We start from the raw sequence: 20,459 nt of genomic DNA, 5'->3' as shown, positions 1-20,459 counted from the left end.
ACAAAAATACTACTGGGTAAGAAAAATAAAAATCTGAAGGAATCTGGGAAAATGTGAGAAAATGTGCAAGGACAGTATGTGCAGCCGTATTTTGGTCTTCAATTACATCAAGGTATGTTTTAGATGAACTTTCAAGCTAAGGAATGTTTAACTTTTATCCAGAGCTCACACATTAGAATGCCATGTCAAACACTGTTCTACAAAACCGTTGACCAGTTAGCAACATGTAGTTTGTTATAATGCGTTCTATCTTTAGTCTGTATTTCCTGTACAAAGTGGGTTTACACAGTGTGGTCTATGTCATGTCATCATACTTGGCTGATCAAAGAGAAGGGCAGAACACAGTAGCCACAATAGTGGGGAAGTGTTGGTGCCCTGGGTGTTGTCAGGATCATAGGGATGAGACCATCAAATAGGCTTGTGTTAAGTGATGGGAGACAGGTACATCGGAAGAGGTGGCACAGGGAAGGAAGTGTCAGGTACTTATGCCTTGTACAATGTATCTGGTTAACTGCTAAAAATAGTGAATGGTGCTGGGTCCTGTCTGTACAAAGACACTTGTTGAATATGATATGATGAAGAAATACATTAAGGCGAATACTCTGTCAAATATCCAATTTCCTTGTCTTAACGTAATGACTGTTGAATTAAAGCCTTTGAAAGGCCGGCTGAAAGGCAAGTGCTTCCAACTCCCTCCAGCCTGAAACTGAAGTTTGGTCCTGTAGTCCTCATGTCCCATTGCTTTGGAGAACACACTCGTGAACTTAGTCACACAAAGCTTAACAATTAAAGTAAATCTGACTCCCTTTTAAAGTTAAGTGTTAAAAAAAGCAATCATTGTCATTTGGCTGTCTCTAAAACTGCTAGAAAATGACAACAGGCTTTTGCAAACTTGCCCGAAGTACAACCTGGTCCAACTAACGGAGGACTTTCCCATGCCCTCTACCTTCACATGGACCTGTATGATTGACATAATTAGCAGATATTGTGTTAACTTTGCCTTTGCTTGACTGACAACACCTGCCTATAGACAGGTGTGGGAAAGTCAAGAGGGTTGAGAAGCCCCTCTGAGGATTAGAGTGCCCTCCTGTGTGTAGACAACTTGTGGGATGTTTCCTTTAATCTAAAGTAGCTGCTATTCACAGCAGGTATGTTGTTGCCCCCACCTTGCTGGGACCACCTTTTGTCCCCTCATCCTCACACCTGCCTGGCTCCTGCTGACCTTTGCCCTGTCAGGTCGCATGGCTTTAACATCCTATCCATCATGTAAACAGCTCCATTCCCCCGCCGCTTCACCAGAAATATTTACAGGTCGTCTCAGTGTCAAAGGCGTCACTTTTCTCCAGCTTTTCTTCGACCAAGGACAGGAAACCGCCTGTTCTGGCCATTGTAGCCCAAGAATAACAGCCATACAATTGTATTGCAAGTCTTAGCATAATGATGCAGACCATTACAGCATATACAAAATGTGGTCTAAGCACTTAGCTAGTCAATCACCATTTAGAACTATGATTAATGACACCACAATACAAATTCGCTACATTTTTTACTTGTATACAGAGGGTCAGTAGAAAGAATAGCATACAAAATAAAAAGGTAAAGTTCAGTAAGATAATTCTTTCAATCAGTGACTATTAAATCCTAAGGTACATACCTCCGAATTTTCGACGACTAGTCAGTTCGTCTTGGTCACCTTAGGATTTAATAGTCACTGATTGAAAGAATTATCTTACTGAACTTGTACTATACGTGACTGATGAATCTCTTCAACGAAAAAGGTAAAGGCTCTAACACTTCTAAGAGTTCTATCATAAAAAAAAGTCCAAGTCAAATTTGGTTCCTAAATTCATGGTTGGTTTTCCAGATACGTTTTCCTTATGTTTTTTTTACAAACTGTATCATGGTACACTTTTATCATTCTGCCTTCTTGTGCCAATCTTTGTTCTTCTCTCTCTCACACAACCTCCCCTGTAATCTTGCATCATGCATGTCTGCCCTCTCATGGTATCCAAACGGTGTACATTCCACCAGCATTGCTTCACCACACAGTGTTGCCAAAGCACATTGAAGAATGCACCAGTATCTGTATGTCTGCTTCAGGTGACTCAGGTGGTAGGCATGATCTTACATTTTTGACCTGGTCCCTGAAGTTTGAAATCAGTATTAGTAAAACTACACTAATGAAGACAAATTTGTTCTGTCAGGACAATAAAGGAGGCGGGTGTTTACCTCAAAACACTCCGGGATTCTTTCCCTTTTGTGACTTAACTACATGAACATGTAGCTGCTATGAATGCATGTGGGTGTCATTTGGGAAATTGCCCTTTCAAGTAGAAGTTTTTGATACCATTTATAGGCAGGAAGAAAATGATTGAAGAATATCACAAAGTTCACAGTAGTTGATTCACTAGCTCCCAGATTTTTAAACCCTAAGGTTGCTGAAAGAATACTAGTAGTTGCCTAACTATAACCTGAAGATTAGCCATTGCTTTTACCTAGGGAGCAAAACTGAGAGAAGGCACTTTAGAGTTGTTCATTTTTTATGTGCTTGCTTCAGATTAAATACATGTACATCTTCACTTTGATCAATTTGCTGTATTTACATGTATTCCTGTATTTATACAGCAAATTGAAGAATTTTGTTGATTTTCACAATTATAAGTACCTAATACTGTAATTACAACTGTATGATTGTTGATGGTAGCAAAAGTCTGAGAAAAATGGACATGTTCGCGGAACTACAATGTATATGTTCACGGCTGCGGCAGGTGCAGGAAAAAGAAAGTCAGAAAATTATTTGTTCACGGTAATGATAAGTACCACGAAAAAATCGTGAATTTAAAACAAAGGTTCTTACAATCAGATTCCAATTTCAATGTCTAGTTTCTGGAATTAAACTTGAAAATTTTTTCACTGTCCAACCTAAAACACAAAAATGGAAAGATGGACTGACCATTTCCATCATCTGCCCTCAGAAAATGCTGCTGTGAGTTAGCACAGGCCAGCCCTCAGAACAAGTTGTGTATATCCCCTGGAGTGATTCTTTTTGTGTGGCTCGAACAAAGGTTATGTTTTTGAGCTGTGTGAAAAAATAAGCAGACTAGAGGGCGAGGCAAGGGCAAGGAACTACTGTAACAGTGGTCCAAAGGTGAGAGATTGGAAAGTGTTTGGTACACAAGGCCAGGGAGTCGTGTGGTTCTGCCATGTACTTGTCTGACTGTACCCACCTGTGCTGTCTGTGGGAGGGTGGGACACTCCTGTGAGGTACAGACCACCCAGATAGGCACAGATAGGAACTCTTAGTGAGTCAGGATGGCAGCTGGAAATGGAACAAAGTCATGGTTCACACAAGTAAGATATGTAATTGGAGAAGTCCAGTGCTAAATCCTAAGTTATGGAGAAGTCTGGGGTGCACTGAAATGCACAACAGAAAAGTTGTGCATTTCAGTGCTCACAGAAAAATAATTATTCTAATTTTCTTACGCACTGACCATACAAAATTGATTTAGAGACCCAAATTCAATTTGTGCCATTCTACAGCAATGGGGTAGAACTCACCTGTTCAAATCTGATAATCTTGAAGTTAGGGTGTGAGTATGCAGCAAATGTACAATGCACATGTATCTGATACCATATGGATCACAAAATGTTGGTATTCAAAGATATTTTTAACCACAGTTGCCTAATGTCCTGCTGTGCGCAACATATGTCGCTTGGCACATACAGTACCATCTATATAGCAACCTGTATAGGTACAATTTGGGGGTATTTCTCATGCAACGCTTCACACCGCAGCGAAATGCAACGAATGCGGAAGTAACTATGCCACTGCAGGGCAAAAAAAATTGGGGGTCTATGATCTAATTAAGACATGAAATTATTGAAAAATATTGTGCCAGGAATGCCAGCAGGACAAGGGTTAATATCCAATAAAACCTAGACTGGTACAATGAATATAGAATACACTCAGGTACCTGAATGAGTTAAGGGTTGGTTGCTTGACTACATCAGTTACTGTACATCAACCCAAAACCTGTTCATATTCTCTCCTCTCCAGTTGAAGGCAGCCCGTCCGATGAGACCTGTCAGTCAGCCACGGATTTCTCTTACCAAGCAGAACGGTGTGCCAGGGCCAGCCACCCCCCCTCCAAAGGTGAATCGGGATGTGAACCGGTCTGCAAGTCCTGCTGCAAGTGTCTCTTCAACAAGTAAGTCATCTGTTTGGTTAAATGTACCTCTAGGTAAAAACACCCGGGAAGTGAGAAGAAAGTAGTGGGATAATTTTTTGTTTGGTGCAAGATTCATTTCAGAATCAGACCTCAAAATGCAGCATGGAAGTTTGATTGTTTACATCTTGGAGGATGAGTATCAATAATCTGTGGGTTTTTTTCTTTGATTTCATTACTCAGACAAGCCGTCATTGTTTTCCATTGCCTTTTGTCTGTCGCTTCTTTAATGACATCCATTGATCTATAGTATCCTCATTAACATTACAGAATAACCACAAACTGAGAGGAAGTATAGTCCAAAATCAACATAGTACAATTATATTAGTCTCCCTAAGTTTCATCATCTTCTGAAGTTCAGGTATTTGATGAATGCACACATGTCCTTTTGTAGAGCTCCAAATCTTTGGCCCATTTTACCCTCATCAATTACATCAAAGCTGCTGAATTCCAACTATTTCAAGTTTGAGCCAGGAGCAACAAAGACAAAGTAAATGTTGTTGAAGGTGGTGGAGACAAATACACAGATGCCAGGGAACCTTGAACTTGAACCCCAGATTGTTGCCATCAAGAGTCACCTTCACTAGTAGTACTGGAACAGACCGAAACACGATTTCACTTACAGGTACATGTAAAGGTCCTATAGCCCTTTTGGGGCATATGGGCACTCTATCTAGGGCTTGGTATTGGAAGGCAGAGCTCATCCCTCTCCTTCCACTGCCCTTTACCTCCTCAACCAAAGTTCTATACAAATTTTGCCCCGGGGTGAAGTTAGGAGAGCCACATAAAGTGCCTTACCCAAGAACACAACATCAAGCCAGGAATACAAGTAATCGAATGTGTGACCTTTTGATCTGGTGTCCACTGGCCTAGCCTATTCCATGCCATCTACCCCATCATCTACCTACAGCAAAGCACTAATATTAGTGTGGTGAACACACACCCGCTGCCTTGGATCTGGACCAGCTATAACAGGACAGAAACTGTTATAACAGGAAACAACCTCTATTATTGGCTCCAGTGTGAACTGTCTAAAATAGTCCCCCTGTCTTACAAACTGACTCTTTTCCCTGTCAGGTTCATCGTCCAGTGATGTGCCGCCCCCACTGCCAGAGAAGAAGGCTTACGCTGACTATGGAAACATTGCAGAGGATGAGGATGAGCCTGCTTTACCGGCTCCCATGAGGATTTCTTCTCTCCCCAAGAGCAAGAGCAAGGTAGGGACTAATAGCGGTAATCAACAGATTATCCATTGAAGCAAAATGATATACAGGTGTACATGTATGTACACATACATGCTTGTTCTGTTGTCTGTGGTCTACTTGAAATTTCCCAGGAAAGAGTTTTTGATTTCATTCCAGGATGTTAACTGTAACTGTAATTTTTACGCTGGTTTAAAATTCACATCATCTGAGTGTCGATTAATTTTGTCTCCACAGCCAGTGCCACCTCTCCCCATAAAGGAGTCTGGCGGAGACCCTTCCCAAACTCCACCTCTACCCAAAAAACCCTCCCGACACCCATCAGGACAACAACAGCAGTAGACAAACAAGACAGGCAGCCCAGTCCGACAACGGGCATGATGTACCGTGGTGCTATCCGTACAGACAGGAGACATAGAGGATGAAGTCTTCCAGGCTCACTTTGTCTTGGTGTATAGGCAGAACCACCCCCCACCCCCCTTGAAAGAAAGTACTGCAAAGCTACCTGTAGTACCAGTATTTCAGACATAGCTTGAGCAGTTATAGCTGTCACAGTCAGCTATATGTATGATAATCATCAGGCAGGCATCCCCAATACTCAAGACTGGAGCAAATCTATATCTTGTTGGCACCACAGCTGTGGGCCAGCACCAAATGGTAACATCCATGACAGGTTGTACATACTAAACAGTTGTTGTGTATATTGTATTGTGTACTGTAACTCTGCCTACATACAGAAGGACAGTTTGGAGTATGAATTAATGGATTTCACAGTTACTAGCATTGTTTATAACTTTATAACATTGCTTTCCATCCAGTCAAGCAGAAATGACATTTTATGTAATGTCCTGACAAAAAAACTTTTGTTACTAGTATCTGAATCATGGTAAAAGTGTAACAGAGAACTTTTCCTCCCTAGACATGACTGATGTTAGGAGAAACCTTCCTGTGGAAGAGTCTGTAAGAACTGTGTGAAAAGAATTCAATGTTTTGGGGAAAAACAACTTTAAATGGTAATAGATGATAAACAAATTCATAGGAAAACTAGTGATAATAATGTAACATTTGAAGGAATTGCACACAGTCTAAAAATTATTGAAACAGAGGCCATATCCAAAGGATAAATATAGTTAAATTGACTACTCATAACATAACTCACTAACTGTCCCTTTGATATTTGGAAAGACTATTTTTCAAATAATGGAATCAGATGAAACACATTGACTGTGATGGAACAATTGTACCCACAACATTGTGCCATAGTTATTTGTCATGTTGGCACAATGATCTACATGTAGGTATTTCATGAACTTCTTTAACTTCCTTGCTGATCAAATCTAAATTTAGTGAATGTTACTGGCCCACAGCAGTGGAAATGTCAATGTTGATACATGTGCTTGTATACTTCTACTGTACATGTATATACCCTGGTCCTTCTATTCTCTTGACACATTGTTGTGTGTTAAGCTGCTTGAAAGCTGCCATGTTCATGTTTGCCATGCATTTTGATCACTGTATTATAAACAAATTGGCACATCTGAAAGAAGAAAATGAATTGTGGTTGTGTACATGTAGGTAGAGAGAAAAACCTTGGGAGTTAGTTGGGACTATTGTTGTGACTTCTAACATTGCATCAGGAGTCAAGAAAGTAAATCCAATGGACAATATTCAAGCATCCCACATTTACACAAGGACAAAAAGGAACCTGAATTCTCAATGATGATGTATATGTGTAAATATGCCTGTTTCAAAAGGATTTCTAAATCAAAACTGACAGTTTATTGGAAACATTAACAATTATTGTATGAAATAAAAATTAGATATACATGATTGAAGAAACTTAGATTATCTATTACTGAAAGGACAAATTACTAAGAAGGACATTTACTAAAAGAAAGATTCTAAAAAAAGTTTTTAAATTACAGTGTTACTACATGTGTCTACTTTATTCATGTCAATTTTGAAGTATCCTTGGCAACTGACAAAATGTTTTGCATCACGAAATTGCTAAATCTCCCTTAAGGTAACATCAAATTTGATAATTATAATGTCTTGCAGATCCCCTCAACTACATGACATTGTATATGCTTAGCCTGCCACTTGTTTATTGAAACAGGATTCATTTAGAAGATGTCTGTTGAACCTTAACACCTGTAAATCCGTGCCATGGAATCTACATGTAAATGAGATAAATGTATAGATAACATCAAAGTTGATATGTCTAAGGAGTAGTCTAATGACAAGAGTCTTAGGTATGATGATACTGACCACATGTAGTATTTTTACAATGTAGTGTTCTAAGAGTACACTGTACATGTATGTGTCTGTCAATGCATGGATTGCTATGATCTCAGCTCCAAAAGGTTTTCCTTCATTTCTGAAAATAATGGCAACACAGTTTCCATCTGTCTTTCACAGGTCTTCTAGCTAGCACAGTTTGTATCAACAGCTCTGATTGGCATGATTGTATTTGATTCAAGAAGCATCTTTCATTTCTGAGAACCAATAGGAACTGAGATTATATTTTCCCGTAGATACAGGGGCAGGGCACACTTGGAAACAGTGTTTGACATTGGTTGTATAACATTTTTAATGCCCAGAGGTGGATATGATAGATTGTGTTGTGACTAATCCAGTAACCACATTGTAGGCCTCTATTTGTTTTGTATACCACACTTCTTGATTTTCCCAAATACTAGTGATGGGTGAACAATATTTTGTTCTTACTTCACTTCCCTTCCCCAAATTATCCCTTGCTTACAAAGCTTTCTCAAGTATTTTCTGTCTTCTGTCGCTGAGCATTAGAGCCAGAGACATGGTATAGAATTTGACAAAAAGCTTTTGTAATTTTATATTTCTCCACCAACTAGATAAATCATAGACATGTTAGGTATAGATAAATTTGTTCTCGGCAAGTATTTTGATGAAGGATTGTCTTAGTATGAAAGGGTCCATTGATTTGGTAATTCTCCATTTGTATTTGTTGTTTTCCTTTTATGATTTGGAAACATGTAAATAACAATGCTGATACTGGCTAAATGTAATAACAGAGCAATTTTATTTATTGTTGTATACAAATATGGTCAGAAGACATTTGCCGTGTGACTCTGGGCCTATTGTCCTTGAAAATTGAAATCGAAATTTCTACTCTTCTGAAGGCACAAATTTTAATATGAAGATGAATCACATTGTAGGCTTAGGTTTTAGTTATAACATGGTGTACTTTTAACAATATTGTCTGGAATCTAACATAAGTGTCATAGTTGTCAGTAATGGTAAATTCTAACCTTATGTAGGTTGTAGAGGAGGGGACTCAATATTATTGATAGATTACTATATAATAGATAATGGTAGAGATACAAATGTATGAAGTACATGGTGGTGATGTTTTGAAGGGTATGTAAGTTGTACTGTAGATACTTGTACTTTGTTTCAGATATGACTGTGTTTCTGTACTGTCTCCTGTGTGAGATGCTTTGTGCTTTTTAAACGGATTCAGACTTTGAATGGGGGCTATTATCCAGCTATACTGAGAAGCCCAATGTTGTTCTTGACCGAATGTGACAGTGCAGGGCCTTTTGAAGATACATTAGATGTTTCTTTGGAGATCGAAAATTATGTTTTTATATATGATTGTTGTTTTTTTTTTACAGTTGGGAAGCACCAGAATGTTGGTAGTTTTTAACACTTTTGTTTGCATGGCTGTTATTTTTATGGGGGAAATCCTACTTGTAAGGAGAGTATGGGCAGGATCCTTTCACTGAATGGTTTGTAATATAGCTGTATAAGATGTAAGAATGATTAACTCCCCTTGGAACATTTTAATTACTATGAAAAGCAATAAAATGGATCATGTATTGTCATTGTCAGTAAAAATGGTGTGGTCTTTGTCGCTGCCTAGCTACCTCAGCAGGCATTATCACTGTACAATCATGGCTTTTTAGGCTTTTATCTTGTGCTTTTTTCCTTTATTGCATATCACATGTATTGTTGTTTAATGTATATCAGGCCTGTCTGAAAAACAGGTCAAAACGACCTGAGTGCATTATCTTGTTCAAATAAATAAAGTTTGTACTTGGCTGGCAAAACAATCTGAGTACAAATAGAGGTTATATGCTGTAAGACAAAAGAGCATCATAAAAGCCAAAAAAAGTCCAAGTCATTGAGCCTGGTGAGGAGGCTAGGCTCTGCTGATGTTGGGGAGAAAAAGGAGCAAATATCTTCTTTTTTTTCAATAAGTGATAATTTCAAAGCAGATTGAGGGATGGAAGGTTGTTACTAAGTCTTGGTTCTGTGAAGTGTTTATACCTAATGTTCGTGTGTACGTCTATCATTGGTCCTCTAGACTTACATCCTCTTCAGACAACCCTATTGCAAAGAAGACTCCCTCTTGGCAGCCTTACGTTTGCTATGAATTTTATTGAACAGTTTTCACACAGGCAACAAAAGTGTAACATTTACCCCTGGCTTGATGCTATCTCTGAGTTGATTTACTACAAAAATGTACTCGGTACAATTAACTAGTAGTTAAGCAGTGCTAAAATGTTAATTCCTGAAATCATACAGTACATTGTTTCCAAGTACTCATGCATAATGATACTGATTACCGGGTATACAAAATGGAGCACTGAATAAGTATACAAACAAGGTACAACCAACAAAGTACAAAGTATGGATTATATATAGAGGATGAAACAACCAACACACAAGTCATGGTGAAAAGCGAGGCAGTTACCTACAACAACCTGTTCCACTATATATATATATATATATAGGTACACGATTCATGCAGCAAAGAAATCCAAAAAGCTCTAACATCGACAGCCTAAGAATAACTTCACCGTAAATGTACATCCAGTAGAAATAGGTCTGCATTATAACTGTAACGTTATGTGACAAGAACCTCCATGGCATAACATGGGGCAATTTTATTCTCACGATAATTATTCTTGACTTCTCACTAGTTCATAGACCATTGTAACATGTAACACGGACTGAGGGTATTCCAGCGAGATGTTGTGATAGTGGCTAAAACTGTTCTGGAATCAAAGTCGCAAAAAGTGCATTATCCCAGTCCCGACCAGACATTGAAAAATGGTTCAATTATGGAACATATAGACTCCTTTTTACTAAGAATAAGATGTCCGTTCAAACATAGCACCAAGTTGTGTAGCACCAGCTATTCTGCTTACGGCAACACGTGTGAGTATAGACGATAGGTGGTCAATGACTGTCTAGAAATTGAGGACTGCTGAATGAGCACGAGCTTCAGTTTACCCACGGCTGCTTCTCAGGTGTCTGTGAAGGGAAAACAGGAAACATGACCACCAAAGATTATGTACAATGTACATCAGTCAATGTTCAAACCAGACTTCTCACAATAATATTATGCTGCACAATGATAGATTTTTAGACACTTTGAAGAAAATAGAGGCTAGTATTTTATTCAACACTATTATAATTTGCTTCTTATCATAGAAAAAGTTCGTCCGGGGTCTTTGTGACAGCTTTGACGAATGTTAGACGTCACCGTGCGACACGTACTTGCTTTTGACTGTAGGTTACACGCTGTGAGTAGATTACGTGACTGTATGTTTGATCAATCTGATTATGTTCTGAATGTCGTGAAAGAGAGATTCTGGAATCTGGATCTACCCCAAACTGGATGCACTCTGGATCTACCCCAAACTTACGTCCTGATGCAGTTGGTGACCTGCACGCTGTTCCTGTATAGCCGGACGTTACACCTGACCCGGTTGTTGTCAAAGCTGCTCTCCCTGACTCGGCGTTCTGGGTTTATTGAGATCTGTACAGAGAAATGAGAACACAACGCGACACAACCTACAGATTAGGCAATGAATGATCAAGTCCTGGTGTAACGTATGCCTTTGTCCAGCGTACTTGCCAGTGACTCATTCGATGAGCCGCAGTCATTTGTAGATTGTCTGTTTTGAGGGATATCTACTTGTCTTGACTTGCCTCAAAGTATAATATGTAAACAATATGCAAGAATTCTAGGAATTTCTTGAATGTTCACGTATGTGTAGTGAACATTTGTTTTCCCCGAAGTACATTTGTCTGTGCCATGTTTTGTCCTGATAGCGTTTGATGGAGAAATGACAATGTTGACTCCTCATACAGTGTTATATGACACCAATCTTCATCCTTTTGAATAGACTCATAACAGGCCATTACAGAGACACAGCAACAAAGTCAACCAGGTCTTTGAATTGAATGGTGGAGTACCATCAGAAGGAAAGGTAAAACACAATTAAGAGATGTATTCTGCACTTGTTGAAAGTAACAACCATAGACGACAAGAGTTGCAGTGGATATCTCAAGATGGGTGGGAAGAGATTTGGATGCAGGGGATGGGCTCTGTACACCATCGGTACTCAGAGGAACTGGTAGAGAGAGGGGCAAACAAGTCAATCGGGACAACAAAACATTCAGGAACACAGCGTCCAAGGAGCACACGGCGAGATCTAGAAGAAGCTGGGTCGGCTCTTGAAGAAAAAGACAAGAAATGAGTTTGAATAAGACTAAGACTGGGATTGAAATCTAGAGAAGAGAAACTTCAGGGCACACAGTAGTCGTCAAACCTCCAGAATGTAGTTGCCGGCCTTGATACCCGTCACGTCAATCCACTGGCAGTCAATGTTGTGTTCGTAACTGTCCCAGCAGCCGACAGATATACCCTTGAAGAGAGCAACAAAACACAGGTTTAGTGCCAAGTACTACAGGTATGTACGCACCTCGAGGATGTACTTTCCCGGTTTGACATCAGTGATGTCCAGCCACTGGCAGTCGATGTCGTGCTTGTACGTATCCCAACAGCCCGCAGAGATGCCCTAGAGATGGAAAAGACCATGTAGCTATAGTCAGTCAGCGGACCGTGGTCAACCTGTTGCCGTGTGAGTCACAAGAGACGACGTACGAAATAAACAAGATAGCAGCGTGCACTGTAATTTGATGACATGAAAGGTGACGTTAATATTTTGTTGACCAGCAAATCTAACTGCGCGTTCTCATGCTAAAAATGGTGGTTAATTTTGGTTAGCACAATATATTGCGAATCGTGAATTATAACGGGAAAACGCAGACAAGCTGGATGATGTTGCAATGGTGAAGTCGCATGCTCTGCTGAGGATCGAAGCGACCAGACATTCAAGCTGCTCCAACCATGGTTTCGAATATGTCTTCAACCAGCTGTACACCTAAAGTTTTGTGGCTGCTACGAAATACGCAGAAATTTTGGGGGCTTTTTCTCCCTTTTCTTTCATAAACACTCATGTCAGCATAAGAATTAGCGCTGCAATACCGTCACCTGTCAATACGTGGTTGCTGACTTTAAAAGGATCTATTGTGGTCTAAGATGGTATCTGGTGAGTTTTTTTCTGACCTGAACCACCTATGGTGGAGGGAGGGTTTAAGCTGTCACCAAAATGCATACTAGGTGTATGAACTAGCTAGGCCCAATAGTACGCTCATGCGCTCGGCCTGCCGATAGCGTCGTTAGGGCTGTACCGTCTTGCAGCTGTCTATGGACGGCTACATGCCCTAGATTCACCTGGGTTCCGAGGTCACAGTCGTACTTGCGGAGGTAATTGAAGCTACACTGGGTGTCCTCCAAACAGAAACTGGCCTTGTGCCCTTCTGCAGCTCTCGCGCCCATTACATCAAGGAGTTGGTAGTGCGCAAAAACCTCCATGCTGTGATGGTGACTGAGGTGGGACATCAACACAGAGACATGCAGTTAGTGCAGTGATTAACCCCCACACATCACCTGAACACCAGTGTTGCACAGATACTGCCTGTCCGTCCAGAAGGTACACCCCGTGTCCTCTAGGCAGAAGCTCGCCTTGTGCCCTTCAGCCTCCTTCTTCCCCGTGCGCTCGTCTAGTAAGTCGTAGTACGTGAATACCTCCATGCTATGGTGGTGCCTGTGGACGAATTGAGAACTCCACACATTAGAGCCGGTTTACTACAAGAAAGTCTATTCACCTGGCGTCCTAGCGCGCAGTTATATTTGCGGTAGGTGCGGCGGCAGCCGGTGTCCTCCAGGCAGAAGCTGGCCTTGTGTCCCTCCGCCACCTGCCGACCACTGGACTCCTCTAACAGGTCGTACTGAGCGAACGTCTCCATGCTGTGGTGATGTCTGAAAATCAACACACAGTTTGACGTTAAGAGGTTGCACGACCGAAGGTGCAGCCGGACCCGTAGCTGAGGGTTGATAGAGAGGCAGGTAGAGGTGGTGGCTGGGTATCAGTGAAGAGGGGGATCCAGGATTCTTCAGTGACCGAAGAGGTACATGTAGGGGCTGTAAGAGGGCAAGAGAAAGAGATAGTAAGTGAAGGAGAAACTTCAGTCCGACAATTTACATACTTTATGAGACATGCGAGACATACAGCAGAACGTATCGTATACAGACATTACATACAAAATGCATAAAACCCTTATATCAAAGTTGGACATTTTACATAAATCTAGTGCCATTGTTACCACTGACGTCTCTATGCTGCATTTAAAATCTGGAGTATACGATTGTTAATGAAAGCCAAATCTTATTCTATCTAAATAATTTATCTGAGCCCAGCTGCGTGCTGTGTCCGAATATAATGTAGAGAGCCTGGAGTGGTGACTGAGTCGAAATCTAGACTCGGCCCATTCAGCCTGTCAGCACGTACTGTGCGGTATCCTGCTATTTGCTCCAAACCCATTAGAGTTAATGATATCAAACGACGCTCGGGCCGATTAAGTGATTAAAGCTTTAAGTCTTTAAACCCGATCTGTTGACCCTACATTAAGATGTCAGCACAGTCCAGACGTTATTGTTATCTAACGTGCAGGTCTTTAGTCGCGCGTCAGCTGGCGCCCCGCCCTTTCTAAAACTTAACACAGCACCAAGGTCAGTCCGCCGTATTTGTCCTTGAAGACCTATCACCACAGGGTAAAGGCTATTTCCCCGCATCTTCAGAAGTAGTGTTTGGTCAATGGACCGTGTGTGGTGATTGTTTATATTTGTACAGACCACCCTGGTAATGCAATCTGCTGCTGACGGATGCTTGTGGCTGGGCCCCTCGCGGTTCGGCCTGCGTTCGATGCCATGGGTGGAATGTAGATGTACTTTCTGATGGTGATGCAGTCGACGAAAAGGGCGTCTTAGAATACAGAACCACGAGAACGAAGGAGACGTCGTATTGATTTATGCATGCTTTCTTGCACATCCCATCTTCGTCATAACTATGGCTAATAAACAGATGTCTGTGAAAATTGCATCCGATGATGAGGCGATGAATGCAATGTTCCGAGAATAAGTATAATATATGACGTCATTCCATCCTCCGATTAAGTGGCAACAAAATAAGTATGACTTTTTACTTTGTTCTACCTCCAAACATAATAAGCATGGCAGCCTAACATTGTTACTGTAAGACCGGCAGAGTGGACTTCAGTCTCGACTCGGGCATACGTGCATTTCCTCACGCGTGAGGTGGCGACAGGGTGAGGGGAGGGTTGGTACCAGTTTATGTTACCCCCAGTGTTCACAAAACGCCTCGTGAAAAGCCTCATTGTTTCTCCCCATCCTCGCTAATAGACTACAACAAACAAGCCGCGGCTGCCGTTTTTTCATGTAGTGCAATCTACACCTGATTGACCTGACCTGGGGTCAGTTTTGTTACTTAACACGTTAAGGGCTGAGAACAAGGTGCGGTAAAACCCATTTGTACAAAACCAAGGACCGAGTCCTACTGATAACATGGCGAGATCCGACTGCTGAGTCACTGTGGTGTCGTCTAGGAACGTGGTCTCGTCTTGTCTTACCTTATATAATGCACTGAGAGCCTACCTGCAGAGATACGCGGAACGGGCCGGGAGAAAGCAACTTTTGCTTCATGTCTACTTTTACGTGCTTGTCGTATCAGCAGTCATACTGGCAATAAAACCCACCGGATAAACTTAATGTGGTTGTTATCATCGATTCCAATAACTTTCCTCTGCCCAAAAGCTGAACTTATACAAACCAAGTCCTTCACCTGGCTTGTAAGTCGTCATGTTTGATATGTCATCAAAGTAAGCGCGCTTCAGTCGTTATAAAACCGGACGTCCGTCCTGGCGTCTATCAAGGCTCCCTTCGCTCGGGGCATCGAGGTTTCACCTAACATAAGTGGTCACACATGTTGGCTAATTAGGAAAGTAATAGCTCTTAGCTATGGTAAGGAGCGGCGACAAGGGAACCCCACCTCTGCCTCCCGCCACACGTGTGTTGTGGTGACAAACGCACAATGAATGGACTATAAACACAGCCGTAACCTGTGTGTATTTTTGTTACGCGCTTGATCTGTATAAAACGTCACGGTGAGTTATCACCTGTCCCCTAGCGCAAACAATGTCGTGCGTTGGAATCTAAATGCCTAATGCCATGGCTAAGCTATACAACACCGGCCGTTGTTATATACCACTATACTTAGCAATGGTGTTATAGAAACCATGGCACTAGACTAGACGTTATGTAAGCCTTTCTCCACTCAATTTCACTACGTTCAACCAAGGATCTGATCTCTCTGTTATTCGGTACTTACAGCTCTTAGTTAAGGTTAAGGGTGCAGAGTCAACGGTGTTTGGTTCTAGACAGCAAACTGTTGTGTCTGCATCACTATGTTTTGTGAATGATGCACTGAGTCTGAAACACTTCATGCTTATGTGCCTGATAGTAGTCGTGTCGGCTGGACTGAGAGTATTTGTCTAGACATTGTATCATAGATACGGGGCTGGGTGGGTGTGGGGGATGTAACTGACTGGATGTGAATGTCAAACCCTCCTGAGACAAACTTGAGAAGATAACTAGCTCTCTCGGCGTCATTATCCTACCCGATGTCGTCTGCAAGTCTGTATACCAGCTTTTCCTTGTCCACCCGGGTTAACAATAAGTTATTGAACTTAAGGATTCATGGAAGGTGTCGAATTAGCAAGATACCATTCATAAACTACTTTTTGTCATTCATTAGTAAATTCTGCTTGTAATTAAACCGTTTTCCCTATTTCACCCTTTCCCCACCGTCCTGGTACTTAGTAACTTTGTTAGCAGACAACAGAGCTTCATTTTATCGAACAGAATCCAGGTGAACATTAGGTCCTACTGTTTCGCGCCTTGTACTTCTGTGAAGATTACCGACATTTGTCGAATCGCCAGTGGATCTTGCACGATCATCCTCGTCTTTCCAGAACCTCCTAGATCCACACGTTCTCCCCGCTGTTGTTGAGAGGGGCTTGAGTTTGCCATTCCAGAGATGCCTGCGGACACTGAATATGGGGGAACTCAAGTAGCCATGACCGTGTACGTAAGGAGTATATAATGAGTCTTTTAAAGTCCGGGCATACTTCAAAACAGACGATTCAAATGTTGACATTCTTTCTTCAGCTTTCAAAGTTTAGTCAATGGACATGCTGGGCTTTCTAGTGCCTTCCAGGCTATTGGATTTTTAAAGGCGACTGTCGCCACATATCAGGTAGAAAGAATGCCGTAGGAGCTGGGGTTAGTTGCCAGGTGCAGAGGACCACCTAATGGGAACTGGTACGTTCTGTCAAGGTTAATACCAATCACTACAGTGGCCGTTGAACCTGCACGCAAGGACGACACTAACCTGGAAATTTTCGACTCGAAAGATTGCCAAGATGTGTGTAGAAACCTGGTTGTTATTAGTGTTGGCTAAAATAGGTCGGTTAGTGCCCTGGCAAATATACAGGTATATATCTATAGGAGCGTTTGTGCCGCAGAGGGCAAATGAACTCTATGGTGGCCAATCCTTCTCCCTCTGGTGTACATGTAAACTGTATATTGTGAAGGACGGGCCCTCCCGGTATATTTCATCGGGCAACACGGAATGTTTTCCCAATTGCCATATGGATTCGATCGAGCTGCGAACCTCACTCACGGGGATCCTCGGGGGGTCAAGTACGTGGGGAGGGGGGCAGCTTAAGCGGCATGTAAAACATGGTTAGGTTACTTAAGCAGCTTGGACTCTAAGTTAGATTTAACTGTTTCTAATAGCCCCACATCAGAGGTCGTTTGTCGGTCATGACTGTTGGATATGGATATCAAATATGTCAAGATTCATTCACCTGATACTCACCTGATCATCCAGGTCAATTGGTACCCATTCCCAGGGTACGCGTCACTAGAAGTTCTAGTCAAAGGATAACACGCTTCGACTATTGATACGTATACATATCTATATTTTCTTGTACATTCTTGCAGTTCTTCAATTACCTAGCTAATGAAAAAAAAGTTTTGTTAAATATTAATGGTGACCATGAATGTTGATGATGATATAAAGCAGAAAACAAAAGTTTGTTTCTTCTCCGGCTCCATGTATGGATGCCGAAACAGCTGGGAGGGAGCAAAATCAGGCCACAGATTATCGGACTGTGGTGCGGAACTGTGAGTCACCACAATAACACATCGGTACTCACTGGTGGCAGGCGTGCCATTCCCACTGAGACGGGTCCGAGTCGGGCAGGAAGTCCGCGTCTCCTTCGTTGAAGGTCCGCTGTGAGAAGCGGAGCAGCCGGCGGGTGCTGTCCTGGGTGGCGCCCCTGCCGTAGGCAGAGCTGGACAGACAGTTCTCCGACTTGGCGCACTGGAGTCGGTACAGCGCCACGTTCTCCGTGTAGGCTGTCGACTCCACCAGGGCGGCATCAGGGACAAGGTCGGGCAGACCTGGGACAGCCGGCAACATAAATATCTATTAACTCATAGACTGGTCTGTACGATCTACTCAGCTCTGTAAGGCATGGACCATGTTGGTCTTCTACGTACTAAAAACAGTGTGGATGTGCAAACTAATGGGCTAACTCATTAACATGTATGTCTAATCAGATAGGTTGAGGCCTAAACATAGAAGTCATTGACCTATCACTGAACCTGTTGGTAAACAACCCATACTTCACAAACATCGGATCTAGCACTACCAATACTGCCTGCTTAGCTTCAGGACTTTGTGAAGTCTATCCCCCCATCTCTCGTTTGAACCAGCAGTATCAACAATTCCAATTTTCGTACAATTATAAATGCAGCAACATCTTTTCGTGTTCGACTTAACAGAGAGTGTAATTTTGATCGTATTTCACAGGCTGTGAGGTTTGACGACAAGCTGGGCACATCTAAGTATTGCAGCTAATTTGTTTCACTGTTGATGTTCAAACAGATCGGCTGCATTGGTTCTTCTGTACCGCAAACTCACCTCACGTGAGGCTGTCTTAGACCGAAAGCAAAGCACCAATTCACACTTCAGACTCACCACAAATACGGGCGTTGTTTTATGTTGGCCTCTAACCTCTTCTACAAATTGGTAAGAACGTTATTGCTAACTCTAAGCACCAGTCAGCCATGAACAGACACAGAGCGGCACAGTGTACACTGGTAAGTAGTTATCAGTAAAGACAACACCGAACTTCTATAGAGCCAGAGCAAACTCCTACCAAATGTTCCCGGTCTCTCAGGAACGAAAAGGGTCATGAGGCCACAGGAAGATGTTCTGTTGATTCTCTACCAGATTGAGCGTGAGGAATATATATTCAGTGAACGCTGCTGACAGGTTTATCTGCGTATTTTGTTTCTCACATTAAGTTGAGTGTCACGTCCAAAAGCCCTGGTGTTAACACACCCATTCCTGCAGTTAGTCCGGAATAAACAGCTCCCTTCAAAGCAAACACAGCGGGATTTTTACGTGCCGGGTGGAACGTCAGTGTTGAACTTGATGTGTAGGTTACAGTACCCAGTGCTGACAAGCTAATGTTTGTTCATCAGCACTGAAGGGAGGGGTACAGAAACTGTTGATGACTTCCGGAGAATTGCCGCACAGTGGTGTGAAGGAACCAGTACATGAAATGTATACATTGATTTCCGAAACAACAACAGTTGTGTAAAAAAAACTTACAAGAAATGTGTATTATCTCATGTGCCATCATTAGAAACGAACAAAACAACAAATTGTTGAAACTGAAAAAGAACGTACCGGATCTCCTGAGAGCATTGGAGCGCCTGCCCTGGCCCGTGCCGGTTCTTGCCCTGTAGGGTAGAGACCTGCGGCTGGATGTCCGCTGTGTTCTCCCGCCGGTGCTGTACTGCTGGTAGGCGTACTGGGGCTGGGAGCCGGGCTGGACACGGTACTGAGAGGAGCTGTACGATGAGGAGCCGTACGGAGAGGAGCCGTACTGGGAGGTGTACTGGGAGCCGAAGTAGCGAGCGAGGTACTGGGCGTACTGTTGGCTGTAGGACGAGGCCGAGGAGGACCCGGAGGAGCCGCCGTAAGAGCTGTACGGAGAGTAGTAGTTCCCGTTGTAGTAATACTGGTACTGGTACACTCCGTATAACATACAGAACACAACAAACGAGGCGACTCCGGTGAACTGGAATATTTTCATGCACTGCGATGGCATCTTGACGGGAGGAGAAACTTCACACTTGCTTGAGGAAAGCCTTGAGCAGGAGCGGTGCTGGAATGCTGCTGACCTACACTCGCTGTAGCTTGTGTAACTTTAGCGGTATTTAGTTGGCTGCCCTGGTTCTCTGCCACTCTGGATCACTAAGGTTCACCTAAGGGGCTCGCTAGAGACTTTGCGGGAACGTCCGTCTCCTGTCGACTCCCCCACCGGTTATGGACCCCCGACTGTAACACGTGACCCACGGGGTCCTGGGTCTGGAGGGAAAGTAGCCAATAGGCGTCTTCAGCACAGGTGATCGAGTACTAGTCTTGGCCGCACTCATGAATTCAGATGTTCCTGCTCATAGACTTTATAATAGACGGGAGGAGCTTTCTGGGAATTCAGGAAAAGGGCGGATCGACCTTTGCCACAGAATCTAATCCTACCGGCCCTGCCTGAAACGAAAGGCTGAGAAGTTTGTCAGGTCAACATGGCCTACGTGCAGAAAAGTGGGCGGGCCCCTCTCGGGGAAACTTCAGTAGTAAACCCTGCCACACGCCAGTACATCTGATACGTTTGGCAGAGCCGTCAGTGCTGCGGGAAT

At 42.6% G+C, this 20,459-nt stretch overlaps 2 protein-coding genes across 3 annotated transcripts in view; one reads left to right on the top strand and one right to left on the bottom strand.

Annotated features, from left to right (window-relative positions):
• LOC109486794 (dedicator of cytokinesis protein 1-like) overlaps window positions 1–9,320 on the top strand; it is a 51,380-nt gene extending 42,060 nt beyond the window's left edge. Inside the window, 3 exon segments of the mRNA XM_019790683.1 lie at window positions 4,058–4,208; window positions 5,304–5,443; window positions 5,666–9,320. Coding sequence (XP_019646242.1) covers window positions 4,058–4,208; window positions 5,304–5,443; window positions 5,666–5,770 — 396 coding nt within the window. The 3' untranslated portion in view covers window positions 5,771–9,320.
• A 516-nt stretch (window positions 9,321–9,836) lies between these two features.
• Window positions 9,837–20,187, bottom strand: LOC109486857 (protein-lysine 6-oxidase-like). 2 transcript variants are annotated; one of them, XM_019790767.1, is made up of 6 exons: window positions 19,447–20,187; window positions 17,903–18,149; window positions 13,433–13,586; window positions 12,031–12,126; window positions 11,122–11,234; window positions 9,837–10,726 (listed from the first exon to the last, which is right to left on the bottom strand). In XM_019790767.1, the coding sequence occupies exons 1-6, from the start codon at window positions 19,868–19,870 to the stop codon at window positions 10,702–10,704; spliced, it is 1,059 nt and encodes a 352-aa protein (XP_019646326.1). In that variant the 5' UTR covers window positions 19,871–20,187; the 3' UTR covers window positions 9,837–10,701. The 2 variants fall into 2 exon arrangements, with proteins under 2 accessions (XP_019646326.1, XP_019646325.1); XM_019790766.1 differs by lacking the exons at window positions 12,031–12,126; window positions 13,433–13,586 and adding exons at window positions 12,184–12,279; window positions 13,215–13,371 and having other exon boundaries at window positions 19,447–20,172.
• Between the last annotated feature and the right edge of the window lie 272 nt (window positions 20,188–20,459).

Source organism: Branchiostoma belcheri, unplaced genomic scaffold, assembly GCF_001625305.1.
Source record: "Branchiostoma belcheri isolate BF01 breed outbred unplaced genomic scaffold, Haploidv18h27 scaffold83, whole genome shotgun sequence".
Taxonomy (NCBI): Eukaryota; Metazoa; Chordata; class Leptocardii; order Amphioxiformes; family Branchiostomatidae; genus Branchiostoma; species Branchiostoma belcheri.
This window is presented reverse-complemented; position numbering and strand designations above follow the sequence as displayed.